This window comes from Pelodiscus sinensis, chromosome 13 (genome assembly GCF_052426305.1).
Source record: "Pelodiscus sinensis isolate ZL-2025 chromosome 13, ASM5242630v1, whole genome shotgun sequence".
In the NCBI taxonomy this organism is placed as follows: Eukaryota; Metazoa; Chordata; order Testudines; family Trionychidae; genus Pelodiscus; species Pelodiscus sinensis.
This window is the reverse complement of record NC_143064.1, coordinates 3,341,693-3,365,509: the sequence shown is the minus strand read 5'-3', so window position 1 is coordinate 3,365,509 and position 23,817 is coordinate 3,341,693. Positions and strand designations below refer to the sequence as shown.

At 54.7% G+C, this 23,817-nt stretch overlaps 1 protein-coding gene across 4 annotated transcripts in view; it reads right to left on the bottom strand.

The window, feature by feature from the left end:
- The window catches only part of DOCK11 (dedicator of cytokinesis 11), a 130,488-nt gene that overhangs the window by 89,193 nt on the left and 17,478 nt on the right, over positions 1-23,817 (bottom strand). For all 4 annotated transcript variants that reach the window (XM_075941156.2, XM_089781793.1, XM_089781794.1 and 1 more), the window contains exons 2-6: positions 8,882-8,998; positions 8,578-8,667; positions 7,102-7,184; positions 6,023-6,092; positions 2,918-3,013 (exon numbers count right to left, since the gene is read on the bottom strand). In XM_075941156.2, coding sequence (XP_075797271.1) covers positions 2,918-3,013; positions 6,023-6,092; positions 7,102-7,184; positions 8,578-8,667; positions 8,882-8,998 — 456 coding nt within the window. The remainder of the gene's footprint in view (positions 1-2,917; positions 3,014-6,022; positions 6,093-7,101; positions 7,185-8,577; positions 8,668-8,881; positions 8,999-23,817) is intronic.

The following is a 23,817-nucleotide window of genomic DNA, read 5'->3' as shown; positions in this document are numbered from 1 at the left end:
ATAGCAAATCTTTGCCAAAATAGATGTGCATTTAACTCATGTTCAGAAGACAGGAAAGCGAGTCTGATGAGGTTTCTCTCATGGGATGCTTGATTTCATGCAAAGCATTTCAAACATTTAACAGCCTTCCAATGGAAAAGTGCAGAAGCAAGAAGCATGCACAAATATGCTGCATTATTTATGTGGATTTTTCCTTTGCAGGCCTTCTGGGTACAAACAATTGTTAGGAATGCCGTACTGCTCTTGGAATGAATGGCAGGAACCGAGGTACAGTGCGAATGCCACATCAGATGAGACAGCTGGTTCAGGATCCCACCCGTGTGAGTGTGGGGGGGGAGAGGCGGGGGGAGTTGGGGCAGTTTCAGATGCAGCCAAAACAATTGTACAGGGCTAGCCAGAGAACCGGGGAGATTCAAGAGGAAAAAAAGAAAGTGAATGCCATGAGTTAAACTGGATCGGGGAGCACCAGAATCCAAACTAACCGGAGTCAGGCTGGACAATGCATCTGCCAGAATCACAGAATCCTAGAACACTAGGACTGGAAGGGACCTCGCAAGGTCATCAAGTCCAGGACCAAGCACCGTCTAGATCATCCCTGACAGGTGTCTGTCTAACCTGCTCTTCAATATCTCCAGGGATGGAGATTCCACAACCCCCCTGGGCAACTTATTCCAGTGCGTAACCATCCCGACAGGTAGAAAGTTTTTCCTAACGTCCACCCTAAACTTCCCTTACTGCAGTTTCAGCCCATTGCTGCTTGTGCACTGCGAGGAATAAGATTACTCTGAAGCAAACGCAGTCCACTGGAGCCTAATTAAGTTTTGTTCCTAAACTGGCTCACCATGGAAAACATTCTGTACAAGCTTAGCAACAGCCTGCAGTCCCCGCTGCCTGGCACGTCGCTGTAAGGGAGGAGCCTGGAAGTGAGATCACGGCAAATCTTCTGCAGCATTTCAATGATGCTTCAACGGGCCGGTCTGGAGGGCATCAGACCGTCCTGGCACTGCTGCTCTCTCAGAACTCGAGCCTCAGGCATCAGAGATGAGTCGTGATGAGAACCAAAGTTTCCACCAGTGGACACTAGATTTGGGTGCCTTCATTTTTGAGTCAACCCATAGATAACATGAGCCTGATCTGTAGGGGTGTTGCACACTGTCGCATTACAAGCACACCTCATCCCGAGGCAGCACAGCCCAATGGCTAGAGTCAGTCGTAATGATGGCCCTTGGGTCAGGGCAGCACAGCATAATGGCTAGAGTCAGTAGTTTGGGGCAGCCCCAGTAGGGGGTCCAGGCCCACCCTACTCCACTGAGCCCCGACCCAGGGCCCTGTGAGTGGCAGACTGCCCCACTACTTGCTCAGTGGGGAATCCAACCGCAACACACGGAGCTCACTCGGGTGGGAGATACCACTCATGCACCCTCCATGGGGCACTTCCTACCGGAGTCAGCCTGGGGACGCTCCATGTAGTCTCTAGTTCCCATTGTCCAGGCCTTCTGGCTGGTCCACTTCTGGAGCTCTTACAGCAGGTCCTTCTCCTCCGGCGTCCAGCCCAGGCTGAGCCGAGCTGCTCCCTTTTATACCACCCTAGCCCTTGGAGCATGCCCAGTGCAGCCGGGGGGTGGGGCTTCCTCCCTGCACTGACCCAGTGTGGGTTAGGCACACCCCCTCAACTCCAGCTATGTCCATGGGACTGCAGCTGCTCAGCACCTGAATTTCAGCCCCGAGGTGCTGAGCATTTAGGCCCCCCGCAGCACGTGCCTCCCACCAAAGGCTGTCTCTTGACACGCTGTGGCGCAAGCAGGCGTTAGGGGCTGACTGCCGCAGTGACTGGCCTGTCGGCCGCCGGAGGTCAGACAAGGTGATCGCAGCTTGGGCTGGCAGTCAGGCCGCTGCTTCTGCACCTGGCTGGACGGGGGAACGCCAGGCACCCAACGCTTGTGAGTGTGTGGAGTTGCCCAGCCAAAGACAGGGGGGGGGTCTTCTCTCCCGAGTCCTGCAGCCACTGGGACTGGACGCCCCTCCGCGGGCTGTCACCGGCTCAGTCTCTCCTCCGGCACCGAACGCAGCTGTTTGCTGGCGTGACAAGCGGATCCCAGACTGGGCAAAGGCGCCGCAGGGGAGGCTGAGCGGCGAGGGCTGCGTCCCGCACGGACACTCGCTGCTTAGAGGCAGCAAGGCTGGCCGAGCGCTTCTTCTCCTTCCACAAGCCAAGCAGCATTCAAGAGGCGCCCCCCCTTCTGGAGAACAGCTGGTCTGCTTAATTCAATTGTCCTCCGACGCGGATCCAGAAAGCGGTCGTGGGCTGGCTTGCACACGCACGGCCTCTTCGCCTAGCCTGCCCTTGGGGATTCAAAGCAGCAGACACCACCCCACAGAAAGGAACTCTTCCAGAGCGAGGTGCCGTGAGAGCCACAGAGGGGCCCAGACCAGACCCATAAGAACATCAGAGCAGCCAGACTGGGTCAGACCAAAGGTCCATCCAGGCCGGTGTCCTGTCGGCCCACAGTGGCCAGTGCCAGGTGCCCCAGAGGGAGTGAATAGAACAGGGAATCATCATGTGACCCCTCCCCTGTCGCCCATTCCCAGCCTCTGACAGAGGTTAGGACACCATTCCTACCCATCCTGGCCAATAGCCATTGATGGACCTGACCTCCAGGAATCTGTCTAGCTCTTTTTTGAACCCTGTTAATGTCCTGGTCTTAACCACTTCCTCTGGCAAGGAGTTCCACAGGTTGACTGTGGTCTGCATGAAGAAAAACTGCCTTTGGTTTGTTTTAAACCTGCTGCCTATTCATTTTATCTGATGGCCCCTAGTTCTCGGAAACCTGGATTTGGACTGAGACCCTCAGTGACATGGCTCCACCCCATTCCCCCATCACTGCTCTGATAGGGCCCCGTCTGGCATTCAGCTCACCTTCATGGTAACCGTGATGGTGCTGTTGACGTTGGCTTTGTGCAGCCAGCCCTGTCTGATGATACCACCCTTCTGAGAGCACAGCGAGGAGGAGTCCTGGAACGAAACCGGAGGTTAGAAAGGCGACGTCAGCGCTAGCCAGACCCGTACCCCTGCCCCGGGTCACATGCAGACAGCTCCGTGGAGGAACGTCAGGGGAACATCAGGGCTCGTTTACATCAGAAAGTTGCACCAAATTCGCATTCACATGAACGACCCCGAGGGGGGGGGGTGTGTGGGGGGGGAGTTATATTGATACATGGGAGTTTTGTAATGGCCCTGATTTTCCTGTGCAGAAAGGGTCCGGCTCACCCTTTCACTGGTATAAGGAGTGCACTTGAGAGCTTTTCCTGGTATAATATTGTGCAGACACAAAATCACAGCCCCATCCCACACCCGTAAAGCTTTCCAGCATCAGCCGGGCCTTCGCCTCTGCCCAGCACGTCGCAGGCCACATTTTTCCACCCGTGGCTCGCACAGTGCCTAATGGATAAGGCATCAGCCTCGGGAGCCTCCCGCTGGTGGGGAGAGAAAGCCCCTGGGGAACAGCAGAGCAGCGTCTGGAGGCCTGCCCTGCAGCTCCCATTGGCCAAGATGTGGTCAATGGGAGCATCAGGAGGTAGTGTGCCCATACCCACCCCCCCCTACACACACACACACACACTTCCACCAGGACCCTAACTCTCTTCACCTGACCAGACCTTCTGCACCCAGTGGGGCCCCCGACCTTGCTGGAAGGGCCAGCAGCTCCCTCCAGCCCCCACCGCAGGGGTAGGAGAGTAAGCCACACTCCAGCTGCCATTATCCTGGGTGCAGCCGTCTAGCCCTGGCCCGGTAAGGCAATCGAGCCCCAGGGGCCCACACATACTCTACCTCCCCCAATCCCTTGCCCCAAGCTCCTCATACACACCAACCCGGACTCTTGCCCTGCCACAAGATTGACAGAAGACAGCCACAGCCTGAATCGGCACATTAAACTGGATTTGATGCGTTATGACGTAAGGCAGCGTTCTACCCGTGGGCAGGCGTACGTGACTAACACAAATCGCAAGGCAAAGCAGAGTCAGACCCTGGACTTTATGGGTGTGTCTACACTGCAACCTTTCCTCCAAGTAAGCTACACAATTTGCACTGCGGAAATCGCGCAGCTTATTTCGAAGTCATCATATATTTAGTAGCCCATTGTTTGAGAGTCTGTAACGCTGACGTACACGGCCACGGCCACGCCCCCTGGCCATGTATATCAGCGCCCCGCCCTCCTTCCCCTCCCTCCGTGGCGGTTCGGCCAGCCCCCTGGCCCCCCGGACACACACACACACACCCAGACCCAGCCATCGCTGCTTCCCTCCCCCCTTCCTCAGGGCCCCCCCATCCTCCCCTCCAGCCCCACAGTGCTTAGCTGGGCCCCGGGGGGAGCACCGCTCAACTGAGCGGTGCAGTGTGCCACAGAGGGAGGGGAAGGGGGAGGGGCTGGCTGGAAGGGGGGCGGGAAGCAGACCTGGGGGGGGTGCAGCGTGGACCCCAAACAGCCACTTGCCACCGCTTGCTCCCTCGGCGGGAGCGCCGCTCAGCTGGGCCCAGCGTGCCACGGAAGGAGGGGAAGGGGGCGGAGCTGGCCGGAAGGGGGGCAGGAAGCAGAGCTGGGGGCGGATTGAGGGCTGTGGGGCTGGAGGGGAGGATGGGGGGGGCCTGGAGGAAAAGGGGAGGGAAGAAGAGCTGGTGGGGAGTAGGTGGGGGGGTGTCCGGGGGACCGGCCGGCAGGAAGAGGGGGCGGAAAGCAGAGCTGGGGGGGGATTGGAGGCCGTGGGGCTGGACGGGAGGAGGGGGGTGGGAAGCAGACCTGGTGGGGGGGAGGGTGCAGCCACTGGCCGCAGCTGGACCCCAACAGCCTCTTGCTGCCCGGCCAAGGCCCAGCTGAGTGGCGCTGGCGCTGCGCTGCTCAGCTGAGCCCCAGTGGGACAGGAAGGGGGCGGGGCGGTGATGTACATGGCCAGGGGCGGGGCCGTGTACGTCACCGCCCCCCACTTCCTCCTCCTGCCATGGCACTGAGTGGTGCACCCCTCAGCCGGGCTGCTGCGGGAGAGGGGAAGAGGGCGGGGCAGTGACGTACACAGCCAGGGGGCGGGGCCATGTACGTCACCGCCCCCTTCCCCTCCTGCTGTGGCACTCAGCTGAGTGCTGCGCCCTTCAGCCGGGCCGCCGGGGAGCCAGCATCGCAAGGGGCTGTTTGGGCTCCCCCGGGGTGGGAGAAAGAGGGAGGGGACATACATGGCCCCGCCCCCTGGCCATGTATGTCACCGCCCCGCCCCCCTCCCTCACGGCAGCCCGGCTGAGCAGGCAGCACTCAGCCAAGCGCACGGCGAGAGGGAGGGGAAGGGGGGCAGGGAGAGACGGAGGGGAGAGAGAGGCAGGAGGAGGAGAGCTGGGGGGGGAGGCAGAGAGCTCAGGAAAGAAGACCTGAAAATCCCATCTCATGCTGGGCTAATTGGCTAGTTTGAAAACAAAGCACTATCCCAGCAAGTCCCTTAGTGCGACGGAACGAGGGTTCCGGGATAGCGCACCCTTTATTTCAAACTATATTTTACAATAGCGGGCGCACTGAAGGGCGTGGCAGTGCTATTTCAGGAGACTTCCGGTGTCCCCAGATAGCCCCGCTAGCCCGACGTCGCCTAAATGAGCAGCAACACCACTTTGCAAGATGGCTTGGCACGCGGCACGTGACCTGTTGAACTCTGCTGAAGACAGAAGTGATTCCAACCCTCCCACGAAGATCTGCTGTGTCATTTCCTTGGCCCCCGTTTCGGACTGCTGCACGGGACCAGCGGGAAAGCCAGACAACGCAGCCGGGTTCATTGAAAGGAGGCACCTGCCTTCTAACTGATCATCTCTGAAAGCCAAGAAGCTTATCTTGTAACACCAGTGGGTGGGTGATTGCAGCCTTGTCCCAGCGGCTCAGAAGGGAATGGGCCATCAGTGAACGATTCCCCAGCAAAGGCATCCCCTGGTGCGAGTTTTTCCTGCCCCACCGCCTACGCAGTGCTACAGAACCACACATCTTCCCCTTACCTCGTCCTTCTCAAAGTCTTCATCTATCTCAAATACATGGCTTGGAATCTTCTCCGGCCGAAAGGATTTGCTGAAAATAGAACAGAGCATATAAGATAGCCATAAGAGAGAAGAAGCCAGGACAATAGCCAAGCAAGGTACCGGTCTACCTTGTCCCTGCTGGGAACACACGAGTAGGCTCAACAACAGATATTTGCAAAAACTAACATGGAACCACCTGTGGAACTCCTTGCTGGAGGATGTTGTGAAAACCAGGATTTGAATGCAGGACTCCCTTGCAACCTGACCTGAGGATGAGCAGGCTACACTGAAGCTATCTATTCTACCACGCGTCTGGAACAATCCTTTCCTGTCTTACAGACAGAAAGTGTTTGCACAGTAACAGATATGATGGGAAGTAAGGCATAAACCCCTGCGACATCTCCTGCACTCCCCGATACAGTCTGGGCCACACTAAGGTGCCCCAAGTCCTCTGACGAGCAAACCCTAAATAAAGGGCAAGTAAATCTCACTCAAATATACTGGGCATGGGGCAAGCATGCCGGGCAATGTTAGCAGATGGTTGGACCAATAACACTACTTCCTAAGAATGGCCAGACTGGGTCAGACCAATGGTCCAGCCTGCCCAGTGCCCTGTCTGCTGACAGTGGCAGTGCCAGGTGCTTCAGAAGGAATGAAGAGAACAGAGACATTCTCGACTGATCCATCAAGATATCTGCTCCCAGCTTCTGGCACCCAGAGCAGGAAGTTGCATCCCTGACCATCTTGGCCAATAGTCACTGGTGACCTATCTCCAATGAACTTATCTAATTCCCTTTAGAACCCACTTATACTTTTGGCCTTCGCTACATCCTCTGGCAAGGAGTTCCACAGGTTGACTGTGCGCAGTGTGAAGAAAAACGTCCTTTTGTTTGTTTTAAACCTGCTGCCTATCAATTAGTTCTTATGTTATGGGAACAAGCAAATAACTTGTCCTTATTCACTTTCTCCATACCTGACATGATTTGATAGACCTCTGTCCTACCCTCCCTTGGTCTCCTCTTTTCCGAGCTGAAGGCACTCCGGAAGAGGACACTTACCACGGCAACGATCGGAAGTCACCCGAGTAGTCTTCGTATTTATAGTTCACCACGTGCCAGTCTGAGTGGTAGGTTTTAATGCACTGCAAGAACAACGACACGTGTGCTTCGAAATCACCGCACGCTAAGCAAACCCACGCTCAGCGCCGGAGAATGGAGCGCTCCCCGTGAGAAGCGGAGGCTGGCCGGAAGGTAAGGCGCATGCACGACAGGCTGCACAGAGAGACTCCATATGCGGGTAAACCCTTGGGAAGCTAATACACAAGAGACAGGGTGGCGGCTTCCATACACCCCTCGTGGCCTCCGCCTGTCTCTGCAAGTGGCACCTTGCCTCAGTTTCCTTCTTCTAAGGGGCTGGTGACCTGCACACAGTCTCCAGGTGAGCCCTCCTGGGGCAGCCACCGTCCCGTGCCTCAGCCAGTTCCTCTACCTGGGGGGCCTTCTCCTCCCTGTTTCTGTCCTGGGGCTGCCTCTCGCTCCTGCCCAGAGACACGGACAGACTCAGGCCTCACCGCTCCCTGGCCTGGAGCCCCGCCTCAGAGCCAGGAGTCCTCTCCCTCTGACACCGTCTCCAGGCCTCTCTGGCTGGGGAGCTTTGGGGGTGGCCCACGACGGCCTGCTCCTCTCCCCAGCCAGATCTGGCTCCTCAGCTCGACGAGGGACCTCTTGGTGCTCCCTCCGCCCGGGCTCCGGTCCCTGGGCTCCCTGCCTCCAGGCCCTGTCCCATGTAGGACTCCCCAGGCCCGCGCCACCCAAACGAGGTGCGCCCGGACTGCGCAGGAGAGCTGGGCCCGACTCGCAGGGCACAGCTCGCCCCACGCCAGCCGCCGGGATCTGCACTCACGCTGAGCGTCCAGCCTGAGGCACCTCTGTGGCACCTGCCTCCGAGAGCCGGGCTCCTCCAAAGGGGTCTCAAAACAGCCCCCCCCCCCCACGGCACCCCTAAGCCCTGGCGCCATGCTCCCCATCGGTCCCACCTGCCGCGCCCAGGAACCGCCCTCCAGGGGAATCCGTCCAGGGCAGCAGCCCCCACGGCTCAGTTTCCACTTGCTCTCAGGCCTCCCCCTTCCCTGTCTTGTTCCTGCCAACCCGCATGGGGCCTCTCCAGCGGCGCTGGGCCATGCCAGGCAGAAGCAGTGAAGCCCCCGCCACCCCCTTTGCCATTTAAGGCCTGGGGGGCATCCTGCACCCCACATCGGGGGGGGACAGCACGGGGCGGGGGGCTAATCAACTGCTCTTTAAATCGCCACCGGAGTGCTGTGTGCTCTGTGCAGCTCTGAGGGCGGGGAGGTGTGGGGGGGGACACGCCATGCTCCAGGCTGGTGGCCCTGGCCCCGCCCCTTCCACCCAAGGGCCGCCCCTTCTGGGAGCACGGAGCTGTGTCGCCCCCTCCCTCTGCCCACGGGCCCGCGGAGGCTGGCGGCCTCTCTGCTTCCCCTAAGGGGCGAGGGGCTGCGACGGCGGGTGGCGCTCTACCTCTCTGACGAAGAGACTCTGAGCCTTTCTCTGGGCATCTTCGGGCACCGTCGACTGGACCGTCCTCTGCTGGCGCCTGATGACCGAGATCTGTGGGGAGCAGGACGGACAAAGCCATGTCACGTTACCTGGGACCTTCCACACCGACAGCGAAAAGCCGACGGGCTGGATTCAAGGCTGGGCCCCGGCTGTAACGCCTCAGAAATCCGCGCGACGTCCATGCCGAAAGGGGAGGGAGTTCCCCAGCACTGCGGGGGGCAGGAGCCAAGCCTTGCGCATGACAACAAGCCGGCCACACACTCACAGACACGTCCTCCATGGGAAACATGAGCAGGTCGCGGAGCGGGTCGCTGTAGATCTGGGCTCTCCGTTGCAGAACCTCATTCTCGTAGTCCAGGGGCTCCACCACTTTGGTTTTTTCCTGGAGGCAAAGAAAAGCAAAACCACAAAACAGAGAGTGAGACGAAGATGTGATGCTCCCGGCCTCTGAGGCATGCTGGCTGGAGCCGAGATTCGCTTCTGCAGCACGAGGCCTCAGTTCCCCTTGCGCCCGGAGCCCTTTGCAAATCACACGAGGGACTCTAAGCCTGCGGCCCTGCTCTCGCTGGGTGCCCCTGAGGATTTCCAAGCCCGGTACCAGCGATTTACTAATTCCCCTATACTCCTGCCGTGTAGGGGGCCAGGACTACGCACACGCCACAGGGAGGAAAACCAGAGGCCCAGTGACATGCCCATGGCGACACAGGACTATAGAATCAAATCTCAGCATCCTGCCTGCTCTTCGCGGCAGCCGGCCCATTTCACACGCCCTGCCTGGCCAGGACAGCTGTTGTGGTGCTAAAGCGGCTGGCTTTGCCAGGAGCAGTGAAAACAACGAGTAGTCCTGTGGCACCCGAGATACTGACAAAACCATGGACAGTACCATGAGCGGTGGTGGGCACAACCTGCTTCCTCAGATGAGCAGAAATAACAGAAACCGGATATTTTATAACAGGAAGAAAAAAAACCAATTGTAGGACCGGTGCTAACGAGGCCAACGAATGGGCTGGGCGTGTCCCATGCTTCGCCTTTGGTGTTAAAGGCCGGGGAGGCTGGCTTTATAATGGGACGTCCAGTTAATGTCTTTGTTCAAGCCCAGGGAAGCAGTGTCAAATTTGCAGATAGATGCCAGTTCCACCCTCTCCGTGACTGGCTGGGGAAAGCCCTTTGTAGCAGGACGGCTACTTTTAAATCCACGATCGAGTGGCCAGGCAGGTTATAGACTCATAGACTCATAGACTCCAGGGTCAGAAGGGACCGTTCTGATCATCTAGTCTGACCCCCTGCACAGTGCAGGCCACAAAATCTCACCCACCCCTCCTAGAATAATCCTCTCACCTGTATCTCAGATATTGAAGCCTTCAAATACTTTGAAGACCCCAAGATGCAGAGAATCCTCCAGCAAGTGATCTGTGCCCCATGCTACAGAGGAAGGCGAAAAACCTCCAGGGCCTCTGCCAATCTACCTGGAGGAAAATTCCTTCCCGACCGCAAATATGGCGACCAGCTAAACCCCGAGCATGTGGGCAAGACTCACCAGCCAGACACCCAGAAAGTTCTCTATAGTAACTCTTATCATCCCTCCATTGACCTATTTCCCACTGATAATGAATGGTCAATTAGTTACCAAGATCCTGTTATCCCATCAAACCATCCCCTTCATAAACCCATCTAGTTTAATCTTGAAGCCAGATAGATCTTTTGCCCCCACTACTTCCCTTGGAAGGCCGTTCCAGAACCTCACTCCTCTAATGGTTAGAAACCTTCGTCTAATCTCAAGTCTAAACTTCCTACTAGCCAGCTTATATCCATTTGTTCTTGTGTCCACATTGGTATTAAGCTTAAATAATTCCTCTCCCTCCCTGGCATTTATCCCTCTAATATATTTAAAGAGAGCAATCATGTCTCCCCTCAGCCTTCTTTTGGTTAAGGTAAACAAGGCAAGCTCCCTGAGTCTCCTTTCAGAAGACAGGTTTTCCATTCCTCGGATCATCCTAGTGACCCTTCTTTGTACCTGTTCCAGTTTGAATTCATCCTTCTTAAACATGGGAGACCAGAACTGCACACAGTATTCCAAATGGGGTCTCACCAATGCCTTGTATAATGGCACTAACACCTCCTTATCCCTACTGGAAATACCTCGCCTAATACATCCCAAGATCGTATTAGCCTTTTTCACGGCCATGTCACAATGGCAGCTCATAGTCATTCTATAATCAACCAGGACTCCGAGGTCCTTCTCCTCGCAGGTTTCGGTGCATTCCCGAGGTCTGACAGGTGTCCATTTCTCCGCTTGGCCAGCGGACGCGGCAGAGGGGCATTGCTGGCACTTAGACTCACGCCGATGAACTGCTGCTAACACAATCCCACTGGAGGGACGCGCCGGCTCCTGGCGTTGCTGGAGCCATCTCTGTTTTGCTGGAGCCATCTCTGTTTCAGCCTTTCTACATGTTGCTGACAAGATTGATCCCCTTGGGAAGCCGGCCATTTGGCAGGATGAAAGCCAAGCAGCTGTGCCGCGCTCTAGCTGGGAATCTTGCAGGAGGGAAAGGAAGAGCAACACAATAGCCTCTTTCAACACTTGAAGCCCAAAGGCCTGGCAATAAATCACTCCGCCAGATGCAGTCTACAGCAACAGTTTCTGGCAAGAGTGATGGAGAACAAAAATCAGACCCAGAGATTTTGCACTGGGATTACTGGCTTGCCTATGTTCTATACACTAGAGCAGCTTGGCGCTGGCCCGGCAGCTGTGCCGTGGTAACGCGGGGGCTTGGGGTCTAGGAGGGGGTAAGGACTCTGGCTGGGGGTGCAAGCTCTGGTGCAGATCTGAGATGAGGGGTCTGTGTATGGGAAGAGGCTGGGGTGCAGTGCTCACCTCAGGCATCTCCCAGGATGCTACTGGCATTTTCCTCTGGCTCAAAGGCAGAGGTGTGGCCAGGCAGCTCCATCCACTACCCTTGTCTGCAGACGCTGCTCCCATTGGCTGCAGCTCCTGGCCAATGGGAGCTGCGGACCCTAGAGCGTGGAACCCCCGCGAGGGAGATGCCGGCAGCCTCCCAGGAGCTACGCAGAACTTGGCAGGCGCCTGCTATAGGCAACCAACCGGGCTTTTAGTGGCCTGGCCAACAGCGCTGAGCAGAGCCACGAGGGTCCCTTTTCGAGTGGGTCTTCTGGTCAAAAACGGGATGCCTGGCAACTTGAAAATTGCCCTGCTGAGGTTCGAGGCAGTTTCTCTCAAGCCAGGCCCAGAGAAGAATTGTTTCAAAGAACACGAGGTGAAGCATTCAGCAGCTTATATTTTGCCTACGACCATCAACAGTCCAACAACTGTCCTGGGACAAGCCCCCCCAGATAACAGCCCGTGCTTGCAAGACCAATAGCCTGAGCAAGAGTGGTTCCTAGCACCCACCGCTCCCCATCTGGCTTTCAGACACAGGGCCGGGGGTGCGGAGCACCGCACCAGATCAGACCCAAATGCCTTTCTGAAGTGCCCCACAAAACACCCTGAGAGTGCTACCCAAACAGCAGGACTGGCAACCCCAATGCTAAAAGAGCCTTGACCCTAAATATTGCCAGGGTTTGTGTTTTAAATAATAAATTATTACGTTCTTTTTTCTTGGCCTTCCGGTTTCTGGGACCTTTGAGTAGGCTGGGGTTGTATTTTCAAGCTTTCCTCTACAGCCCGTCAGGCTAGAGACTGACCTTTTTCTTACCAAATGCTAAAACAACTGTGGAGTCTGGTGGCACTTCAACGGCAAACACATTTATTAGGGTATCAGAGCATAAGCTTCCGCGCTAATCAAATCAGAGTGGATGTGGGTCTCACATAATCACGGGATTCCAGCAGCTGGGGCTTGAAGGAAAACACCACTGCTAGTGAAAGTTAGCCATACTGGAATGACCACATTACTTATCTACCTGACATTGGGGCAATGCAGGAATGGTTCCGAACTACCGCAAAGAGACTTTCTGCTTTTGAGAAACTGGAACGCCAGCTGTTTCAGACAGACCGCCCTAAGAACATAATAGTGGGCTAGACTGGGTCAGACAAAAGGTCCATCTAGCCTAGTGTCCTGTCTGCTGACAGTGGCCAATGCCAGGTGCTCCAGATGGAGCAAACACAACCGGTAATCCTCACATGATCCTTCCCGTCATCCATTTCTAGACAAACAGGAACTAGGGACACCATTCCTACCCATCCTGGCAAACAGCCATTGATGGACCTAACCTCCATGAATCTATTTAGTTCTCTTTTGAACCCTGTTAAAGTCCTGGTCTTCACAACATCCTCTGGCAAGGAGTTCCACAGGTTGACTTCCTTTTGTTTGTTTTAAATCTGCTACCCATTCATTTCATTTGGTGACCCCTAATTCTTATATTATGGGAACCAGTAAATAACTTTTCCTGATTCACTTTCTCCACACCAGCCTGTATCCTATCCCCCCTTAGTCTCCTCTTTTCTAAGCTGCCTGTCGCCACATTGCACCAGGGCAGGACTGCACAATCAGTGTAAATTCCAATCGGCTGACCGATCCAATTCACTGTCCTCGTGGGCAAGCACCATTTTTACGTGCCACTATTTGGTTTCTAAAATAAACACGCTCCCGTTAAGATTTTGGGGAGGGGTGTTAAGTAGCCAGAGAGAGATGCCAGGACACAGGCAGGAAGGGGGGCAGCTAAAACAAACACCCAAGACTCTCCCGAGCCCGCACTGACGTGTTCAGTAACGTTATAGCTGAGGGGCTGACCAGGCCAAACCCTGCCCTCCGGCCTATGCAGGATTTTGTTCCTGTGTCCATAAGGCAGCAGCCACGTGCGTAGCAAAAGGCCAACATCTGCCAGCTGTACTCAAGCAGAACTCCTCGGAGGTGAAGGGGAATTTGATCCCAGTAAAGACTGATGGATCTGGCCCAGAATTCCCTCTGCTGACCAGCTCAACCGTTGTTTCTGGCCTCGCTCTCTGGCAGAAGGAGATGCTGCTTCTCTAGGTCTCTCTTTTGGGTCACATGCTGTACCCATCTCTGTGGTTTCGGAGGTACCCTGTCCTTTGGCCTGTGACCCCCGAGGATTTTCTTCTCTGCCACCTCACGGAGTTGCCCCTGACGACACTATGAAAGAATCTGGCTTTGTGCCTTTGAGGATAATTTTGTGTCAGCCTGTATATCTGATCTGTTAGCCCACAAAAGGGTACGGCCCCGCATCTGCAACCAAAGAGGCAGAAATGCCATTTTGCTTCAGCGGAATGCTGTGGCCATACCACTTACGCGCAAAAAAGGAAGTGGTATCATCTGATTAAAACTGAAATACACTCGATAGGATTTGCATATTCTTCTGCAACAGTGCAAAGTGCTGTGGAAAACTATTTTGGTAACTGTGATACTAGAAAATTAGTACACTATTCCCTTTATAAAAACCAAAGTATTAAGAAACTTATTTTCGTTAACTTTTCTCTATGCTCTCACAGATTGAATACCTCTGATGATGTTATTTTAAGGACAAATGTGCTATAATTTAGGTTTTTCTTTACTCATTTTAACTAACTTCCATCTATTAAATCTCATCAGCTTGACTAAAAGGTGATATTATTTCCTTTTAACACCTGCGGATAACTCCAGTTCACATTACTGGATGGACCATGTGTCCAGTAAGATGAAAACCGACCCTTGAATTGTTCTAGTATGGTTGAGGTAAAAAAGCACACTCAAATTCAGCAGTATCAATTTATCTCCAGGGGAACTAAGTTTTAGATGAGATTTTACAGTGTAAAACATGCTTTATTATGTATATAAAACAGGGCTATAAAATACTGCTTTTTTATATTGCTTTATCATCTTTTTTTGTTAATAGAATCATAGAATACTAGGACTGGAAGGGACCTCGAGAGATCATCGAGTCCAGTCCCTGCCCTCATGACAGGACCCAGCACTGTCTAGACCATCCCTGAGAGACATTTATCTAACCTACTCTCAAACATCTCCAGAGATGGGGATTCCACGACCACCCTGGGCAATTTATTCCAGTCTTTCACCACCCTGACAGGTAGGAACTTTTTCCTAATGTCCAACCTAAACCTCCCTTGCTGCAGTTGAAGCCCATTGCTTCTTGTTCTATCCACAGAGGCCAAGATGAACAAGTTTTCTCCCTCCTCCTTATGACACCCTTTTAGATACCTGAAAACTGCTATCATGTCCCCCCTCAATCTTCTATTTTCTAAACTAAACAAACCCAATTCTTTCAGCCTTCCCTCATAGGTCATGTTCTCTAGACCTTTCATCGTTCTTGTTTCTCTTCTCTGGACCCTCTCCAATTTCTCCACACCTTTCTTGAAATGCGGTGCCCAGAACGGGACACAATCCTCCAACTTGTTCCAGATATGACTGGGCTGCTGATAACTTACACTGAATGTTATAAATAAAAATGTGTTTCATAGAATCCTAGAGCACTAGAACTGACCTTGAGAGGTCATTAAGTCCAGTCCCCTGCCTTCATGGCAGGACCAAGCACCGTCTAGAGCAGGGCTACTCAACGTTGGAAGCCCCGGGGGCCACAGTGATACTCGCAGCACATGCTGAGGGCCACAACTTAAGTGTGGTTGCATAAATATGCAAATATATATGCAAATATATGCAAATAGCTTCTTTCACACTGATGGGCATGAATACAAAGATTAAGCTGCAGCACTGGACCCAAACGCGGCCAATGTGAGCCAGTCGGCACCTCTCTGGCTCTGCCCACAAAGCTAGAGCAGCCGGCACTTCCCACAATGCCCCGGCGCTCCCGTCACCTCCTTCCTGGTGGCTGGAAACACCGACACCCTGCACCGCCTGTTCCAGCCAGCCCATCCGCTTGCATCTTTCAGTGCTCACCCCGCCTGGGAGACACCTCCCCGCTGTGGGGCATGTTCCCGGGGAGGCCACATTCAAAGGATCCTGCCCACGCCGTGTGTTGAGCCCCATGTAAACCCACACTGCACTGTGGGCCGCAAACAGGCTGCAGCTTGAGTATCCCTGAGAGATGTCTGTCTAACCTGCTCTTAAATATCTCCAGGGATGGAGTTTACTTAGTCCTAAGAAGTCTGATTATTAAAATGAAATATTTTTAACAAGCCAACGTGAAAATCATCGTTTACTGCTCCTTATTTACTTTTTTTCCCCCAATTTTCCTCGCTGTGCACAACTGAAATCAATTAAGTGCCTGTCACGCTGCTTTAAAGTTAGTTTCATTTTTAAAGGGCTGCCATATCCCCATGAGGTTTTGCATTTAATTACCCACAACAGTGCTCGCTCGGTTTTAGAAACCAAACAAAGGGAGATGTTTCTATCGGCCTCCAATTGGTTTGCACAAATTGTACCTTTGGGGCCACGTCGGGTTGGCTTTAAGATGGTGAGAAGATGAACAACGCCCATAGTGCGGGCTGTCACATGGTCTAGGGAAGGCTCAGTCAGGAAGTCATGCGGGATCACTTTTAAATGTGATAAGTAACAAAACAAGGAGATCTTAACTGTTACCCGCAGCTCTTTCAAAATACCCACTTTCCACTTCGAGCTTCCTCAAATTGGCACTTGCACCAACCACCAACTGCCAACACCACCATAAGAGCGTAAGAACGGCCAGGCTGGGACAGACCAAAGGTCCATCTCACCCAGTGTCCTGTCTGCCCACAGTGGCCAATGCCAGGTGCCCCAGAGGGAGGGAACCGAACAGGGAATCATCAAGTGATCCCTCCCCGTCACCCGTTCCAACAGGCTGGGGGCACCATTCCTCCCCCTTTCTGGACCTATCCTCCATGAATGTATCCAAACTTATTCAGTTTTCTTTTGAACCCTGTCAGAGTCTTGGCCTTCACAACATCCTCTGGCAAGGAGTTCCATGGGTTGACAGAATTGTGGGAAGGAGCGCTTCCTTCAGTTTGTTTTAAATTTGCTGCTCATTAATTTCATTTGGTAACCCCTAGTCCTTCTGTTTGTTTTATTGCTAGTCTTGTGATAGCTGTGTAACCACCACCAGGTGGATTTGAACCTGGGACCTCTGGAGCCAAGTCTTGGAGCCTCTACCCTCAAAGCTAGAAGCCAGCTGGCTCCCAGCCCATGCTGTAGAGGTCTTTTAATCTTAACGGTTGCTGTGGTCTAGATACCACTTCTTTGCTCATTAACACACTAGGCGCGTGGGTTACAGCTGCTCCTCTCTGTAAGACCCTGCCTCCTGGAGACTCTTAATTAGCATTTTAACAAAAGACAGTGTCTAGCTTTCATGATTGCAGAGACAAGCCTGAAAATGGGACCCCGAAAGCGCAAAAACAAGCAAGCAAATAAGAAGAACCGGAGATTTCCTGCAGCTCATGTCTCGTGGCTTTCGAGCCAGTCTCATGCTTTCTGACTGCTTGGATTTGGCCGTACTTACACCACAGCAATGCCGAGGGGATGAAAGCCAACCCCGCCTCCCACTCCTCCACTCTCCCACTCCCGCCGCAGCCTCGCAGCTGTGTGAAGTGAGGGGACGGGCGCCGAAAGGGGCTAGGACCCACTGCCCGAGATGGGATCCAGCACAGGGGCAGGAAGAGGCCGTCCATGTAGCGGCTGGTTCGCATCCCCAACCAGCTCTCTCCTTTCAGTCTGACAATGCGCCAAATCCTTGCTCGCGCTTGGCAGACGCGTACTCAAAGGCACTTTCCTGGCTTGCAGCTCGACATCCTGCACGCACAAAAATAGAAGCCGGCTTTCTCGGAGCTCTGACCCAACCCTCTGAACAGGCAACGTTGGCTACAGCACCAATTCCAGTCACTCAGTACATCAGATCCTACATGACATCCAAGAGCCTGCGTTCTCTTTCGCACGGAGGCCTCTTTCTGCTGCTCGGACGCCAGGGATGGCCGCAAATCCGAGCCACTCTGGGTCTTTTCTACTGGGGAGGCTGTGGAAAGAGGCTGCCGTGCCCGGAGAATTCAGACTTAAGCTTTGGCTGGGTTTTTTTTAAACCCTTTTCTATTTTCCAAGTCAAAAGGAAAAAAGATCCTGGCATTCCAAAGCTATTTCAAACCCCTCCTCCCCCGCACTCCTTCTACCACAGACAAATTCTTCTCTCCCGCTCTGTGCCGGACCATGAGGTAGAAATGAGAGTTTCCAGGCCGCATCCCACCATGGGCACCTTTACCGGTACGGGTGACGATTACATGACGAAGACGTGAATGCCTGAAAACGAGCCTCGGTCCTTCCCCTGGGAGGCTTTTCTGCCTGTAAAGTCATAGGAATTGGGGTCACCAAGCTCCTAAAAATACCCCAGTGGTTCCTCAGCTCTTCCACTGTTCCTGACTCACCACAAAGCGCTTGATGTGACACACGTCCTCCGATAGTCCCTGCCAGGGCTCAGGCCTGCCAGGAGGATTCAGGGAGAGCTGAGGACACCCAGCACCCAGGAGCAGCCTGTGGCTATAGGCAGACTCGGCCGCTGCCTAGGACGACGATGCCTGGGGTGCCCGATGATGTCGTCACGGGGGTGCCCGGCGATGTCGTCAGTCCATTGGCGGCCCTGCAGGCGGGGGCGCCGATCGCGCGTTCTGCCTGGGGCGCCAGCTGCCGCAGCCCGCCTGGGGCCGCTCCTGCCAGCGCCTTTCGGGAACAGACCTTGTGTGTGGGGAACCGGCACAGGCCTGTGGCAATGAGCCATTAGCTGTCTCGTCCAGCCCCCTGCACAAGTGCAAGGAACTCCCAAGGGTTTGCCAGGTGGTGCCATTCAATACCAAGAGCCAAGGGTGATTCATGTTCCCCAGAGCTCTGAAAAGCGGGATCCATTAGCCACAGGCTCTGCCATGCCAGCCCGGGAGATGGGAGCCAGAACCTACCCGTGGAGGCGGGAGAGGGCACTTGTGTTTGCTCTTCAGCAGTCCCAGAACAGCAGCACCTAAAGCAGGGGTGGGCACATACAGGCCCGCGGGCCGGAACTGGTCCATTGGGGTAGCTCCTGGCAGGCCCCCACCGCTATATTTACCTGCGCTGCCATGCCTACCAGCGATCGCGGCTCCCATTGGCTGCACATCACCATTCCCGGCCAATGGGAGCAGCAGGAAGTGGTGCCCCGGTCTGCGCCACTCCCGTTGGCTGAGAACGGCGATCCGTTGCCGATGAGAGCTGTGATCACCAGTACCTGCGATACAGCGGTGGTGGCTCGCCAGGGCTAACTCTGATGAACGCCAACATGTAACTGCCCACCCCTGCCCTAAGGCCGGAAGCTTGAAAGCTGCTCAGCCACATGCGTGAAGCTGACACAAGGTCCCCAGGTCTGAGGCCAGTTTACCCTTTGTTCCGGGAAGGATAACACCCCAGCTCCTTCCAGGGCCTCAAATCACCCTCCATCCCCCCCGCCCTGCCTTCCCTGCACCCCCATTGGCCCGGGAACCCTTTGGGCTGAATAACCACATCGGATCACGTGGCAGCGTCACCTCACCCGAGCTGCCGGTAGTCTCCCAGAAGAGACACCGCTCCCGGGACTAGGACAGCTGAAGAAAACGACATTAGGTCCCATTGGGGAGAAAGCTCCAGCCAGCGCTGGCAAAGCCACACGACACTAGCTCGACTTATCACCGACACACCAAGCAACCGGCTGCCACCAGTCAAGACAGCATTTCCAGCAACGTGAGACTGAGAGATGCAAACAGAGCTGGCTGTTCGCTCCCAGCACGGGTACGATCCGGGAGAACCTGAATTCCTCCGGCCGCCCCATTAGACCCGAAACGACAAACCATCACCCTGTCAGAGCGCGGCGGTTTTATATGCTGGATGCAAGTGACAACTGCAAACCGTTCGGGGGCACGACCGGTGTGAAAAATACCCCTGTGCTCACGGCAGAGCGTGCTGGTCTAACAGGGCTGGCGGCAGAGCTTTTTAAGCCCTGACTGGAAGATTTCAAATGTCTTTGGGGTTTTTTGCTGAGCTCTGTGAATCTGCAGCCCACAGCCACCTACTGGTGTGAATGAGTCAGCTTTTGCTATTACAGCAGCAGATGGCAGCCACTAATCCAGCTGTGAAAGTGGAAGAGACCAATGGCATCAAGCAATTATTCAATTAGAAGCCACATGTTCCTCTGCAGTCAGCTGACACTGTTGCATGCAATGACATGGCGGGTGGGCAATCATTTCTGTGGGGGAGGCCACGTGATGAATTTTGGTACTTGGTCCTGCATCGAATCCACCCCAGTAGGGGCGGAGTCTGAGGCAGCAGGGGCGGGGCAAAGGACTAGCCTTCCCCCAGAGTTGTCTGGCGCTGGAGGCTTTGAATTAAACACACAGTCAAGGGCTGCCGGATTCCAGCTCTGCCGCTGCCGTGTTGCCTGCCTGGGATTGCTGCGGCGATTTAAAGGGCTCGCGGAGTGCCGGGCTGGGAGCCGCGAGTCGTTTAAATAGGATCTTACTGCCTGAGCCAGCGCCTGGAAATTGGGTGGCAGGAGCAGCCGGATATACACAGAAAACAGGCAGACTCAGTCAGCGGCTGGATCCAAGCGTTAGGCGGGCCGGGTCCCAACCCTGATCACGGTGCTCCGCCAGGAACCGTCCAGACAGTCCCACTGAAACAGAGGGCGGGTCGCAGGCAGGTGTTCACACTGGGCCGCACGGCTCCAGGCAGGGACGGTTCCCCGGCTGGACCGCCCCTCCTGCGCCGATCGCAAGGGGACGCGTCCTCCCCGGCCCGGCGCTGGCCCCGCCCGGCACAGCCCTGCCAGCCGTAGGTTTCGGCAGTTCCTGCAACACGCGGAGCCGCTCTCGCTTCGCCAGGGAGCGCCTGGGGCTGCCCGCGGGGAGAAGGCCAGGCCGGCCAGCAGCGGGAAGCGGGACCGTCTCTGGCCGCCGCCCTCGTGCGCAGCGCTCAGCAGAGAGATGAGAGGTGATGGGGGGTTCCTGCCACGTGAGACCCCCCCAGTCTGGGAAAGGGGCCGGATCAATCCTCCTCCGCTCCAGGCCCCACTTCTCCCTGGCCAGGCTCCGCCTCCTCCCCACCCTGGCTCCGCCCCTTCCCCCAACCCATTCAGCCCCAGACTAGCAGAGCCAGGGTCCCCCTGCACTCACCGGCGGAGGAAGTGGAACAAGGCAGCCCCCTCTCACTCCGCTTCCCCCACTGCTGCGGCAGTGAGCGTGGGGGTGGGGCAGACCCTTGCTGTGGGAGCCAGCCCCCGTCCCCCACTGGCCTCCGGATGCCCCACCGCCTGCTGGCCGCTCCCTTGCCCCGATGCCCATGCCGTGCAGGGAGGGGGATGGTGGCTAGTGTGCACCAATAGGATATTTCGAAGCGCTGCTGAAAAACCCAAGCGCCTGAGCCCCTCATCACAGCAGGGGATAGCCTAGGCCAGCTTCGGGCTCACCCCCTCTTCCCTGGCAGCTCGGGAGGGGCAGAGCCACCCACCGGCCTGCTGCACTGGCAGCTCCTGGCAGCACCAAGCAGGTGGCTTGTTTGGCCACTCACAGACGGGGGGGGGGTACAAGCAAGAGGCGGGCACCTTATTATAGGCTAGGGAGCGCCCCAGGGACCAACCGGCCTTCAGATACGCCGGCCTGCGCCGTCAGCTGCACCTCCCCTTACCCAGGGGCTGTCCGCTCCCCTGCATGTAGCTTACGGACACCAAGCTACGTAGCCACGGGAAACAGTCGCAGAGGCCTTACAGGCTAGGTGGGTGAATTGCAGATACATCAGGCGGACAGACTGAGGGACCCGCAGGCTGAGGAGGAGTCAGACAGACCTGAGCCGTAGCCATTTGCAAATATCAATGGAATGGATTTTCAGAGCGAGGTATCTGGCACTTTTCCAGAAAATGCTACCAGCCCAGCTTTCATGAGCCACCCGATGTTGATCATTGGGAAGTCCAGGGGCTTGAGAACAGGAGAGGAGAACCATTTCTGACTTTGCAGACCAGTACAATAACCTCTCCCTACTGGCCTCAGAAGACCAGCCAGACTGGGTCAGACCCAAGGACCACCCAGCCCAGTGTCCCGTCTGCCCACAGTGGCCGATGCCAGGTGCCCCAGAGGGAGGGAACAGAACAGGGAATCATCAAGTGATCCATCCTCTGTCACCCATTCCCAGCGTCTGGCCAAGAGAGGCTAGGGACATCATCCCTACCCAGCCTGGCTAATGGTCACTGATGGACCTAACCTCCATGAATGTATCTAGGTTTTGTTTTTAACCCTGTTAAAGTTCTAGCCTTCACCACATCCTCTGGCGAGGAGTTCCACAGGTTGACTGTGCAGCATGAAGAAAAAATTCCTTTTGTTTGTTTTAAAGCTGCTGCCTATTAATTTCATTTGGTGACCCCTCGTTCCTATGTTATGGGAAGAAGTAAATAACTTTTCCTTATTCATTTTCTCCACTCCTGTCATGATTTTATAGACCTCTATCCTATCCCCCCAAGTCTCCTTTTTTTCTATGATGAAAAGTCCCAGTCTTTTTTTAATCTCTTTTCACATGGCAGCCGTACAAAACCCCTCAGCTTTTTTCTTGCCTCCCTTCCGAGCCTGCTGAGTTTCTACAAACACGCGCTCCCTAACTGAAACGTATCCCAAGGCCTCTTCCTCAGAACCCTTTGCTTTCCAAACCACCCTGCACGTGAACAAAGTTACAGCATAACCAGAAGGACAAATTTGAGGGTTTTCAAAATAATATGCCAAGGGAACCAATATAACAAGCCCCCTCAACGCCAGGCATGCCAGGGTGCCTCAGGTTTAAAAACAAAACCCCCAGAAGAGTAATTGCCTGTTGTCCGCCTGCAGCTGTAACACCCTGACCAAGAAGCTGGCTTTTGCTTTGCCATCCATCAATTCAGTGTGTTTACACAGCAAGCGAAAGACTTGTCAGTAACCGTCAACTCCCATTTCCTGTGCCAGAGCGGAAGCGGGCCTTTCTGTAACCCACCGCCGAGCGTAGGAACGGCACTAGATCAGACCCACTTTCTGATGCGCACGTGCCAACCTGTTCACACCAAAAGCGTTTGTCCGTAGACAATTCTCCCCCAGTTCAAGTCAGCTTTACTGCGGCTTCATCGCCAAACCTCACACCAAACTCCTTTGGTTGGTGATGAGCCTGTGAACAAGAGACGTTCTATTTCCTGCCTGTGACTTCTGAAGAAAGATCTGACATGAGACTCAACTAAGCAGTGACAGATCGCAGGAAAAAAAAAAGGAGGACTGCCTGCTGAATGGACAGACCAATCATCTGAGTATAAAGACTGACAGCTGCGAAGCGCGCCAGACAAAAAAGGGGAAATAGCACGGATCACACACACAGCTAAAAATAGGCTCCAGGCCTGTCAATGTTGCTCGCAAACCAATCAGCTTTTTACGGTGTATCTTCTTCTGTTTTCTCCACTGTAAGTCCATGCTGCATCATGTTATGGAGGAAATCGCTTACAGGGGGCATCTGACACAACCCAGTGCCAATGAAATTTAAAAATAGATCTCAACTAGAAGCAAACAATCAAGAACAGGAAGCAGGCGTTAAGCTGAGGAACGGACTGAAAAGGGTGTGTTTGGATACATGAAAACGACAACGTGTAATTACACGTTTTGGACAGGCTCACCACAGCGGCCCTGTGAGGGACACTGAAGACAGAACAGGCGTGTGCATGTGTAAGACACTCACCCGGGGTTTGAAACTTGCAACCTCTAATTTCAGAAGGGAAACAACTTCCCAGAAGGGAAATTAACCCAGCTACATAAGCCTATAAAAACCACAGAGGTCGCATCACATCTCAGCTGTCGTCCATGCCATGTGTTAGGAAAGGAAAGCGTTACCGTTTACTCGAGAACTGGGGAAATCGACCTTCAAATTAATACAATATGGAGAAGTGAGGAATTTCCACCAGCAAATAACCCACGCGAAAGGAAAGCATTTCCAGCACCAAACACCCAGAAACCATCAGTCCCTCCCCCCGGCCAATTACATGAGATTGGATTAAAAGTCACAAGTTTTGCTTGTTTTACACACACACTAACTTTTAGATTCTTTTGCGTTCTGCATCCTCAGCCAGCTTGGAGTCTCTTTGCCACGTTGTCGTGCTTCTCGCTGCTGCCGTAGGAGCTACAACTTCTCATTAGCAAAAAATCAAACCCACCGAGTTGAGATTCTCATGTAATTCCCGACAGCAGGAGCTGGGGCGTAAAGAAAACCATCAAGCCCTGTGCCCGGAGTACAGAGTCGGTCTTCCGACTCAGGGACTGTACAT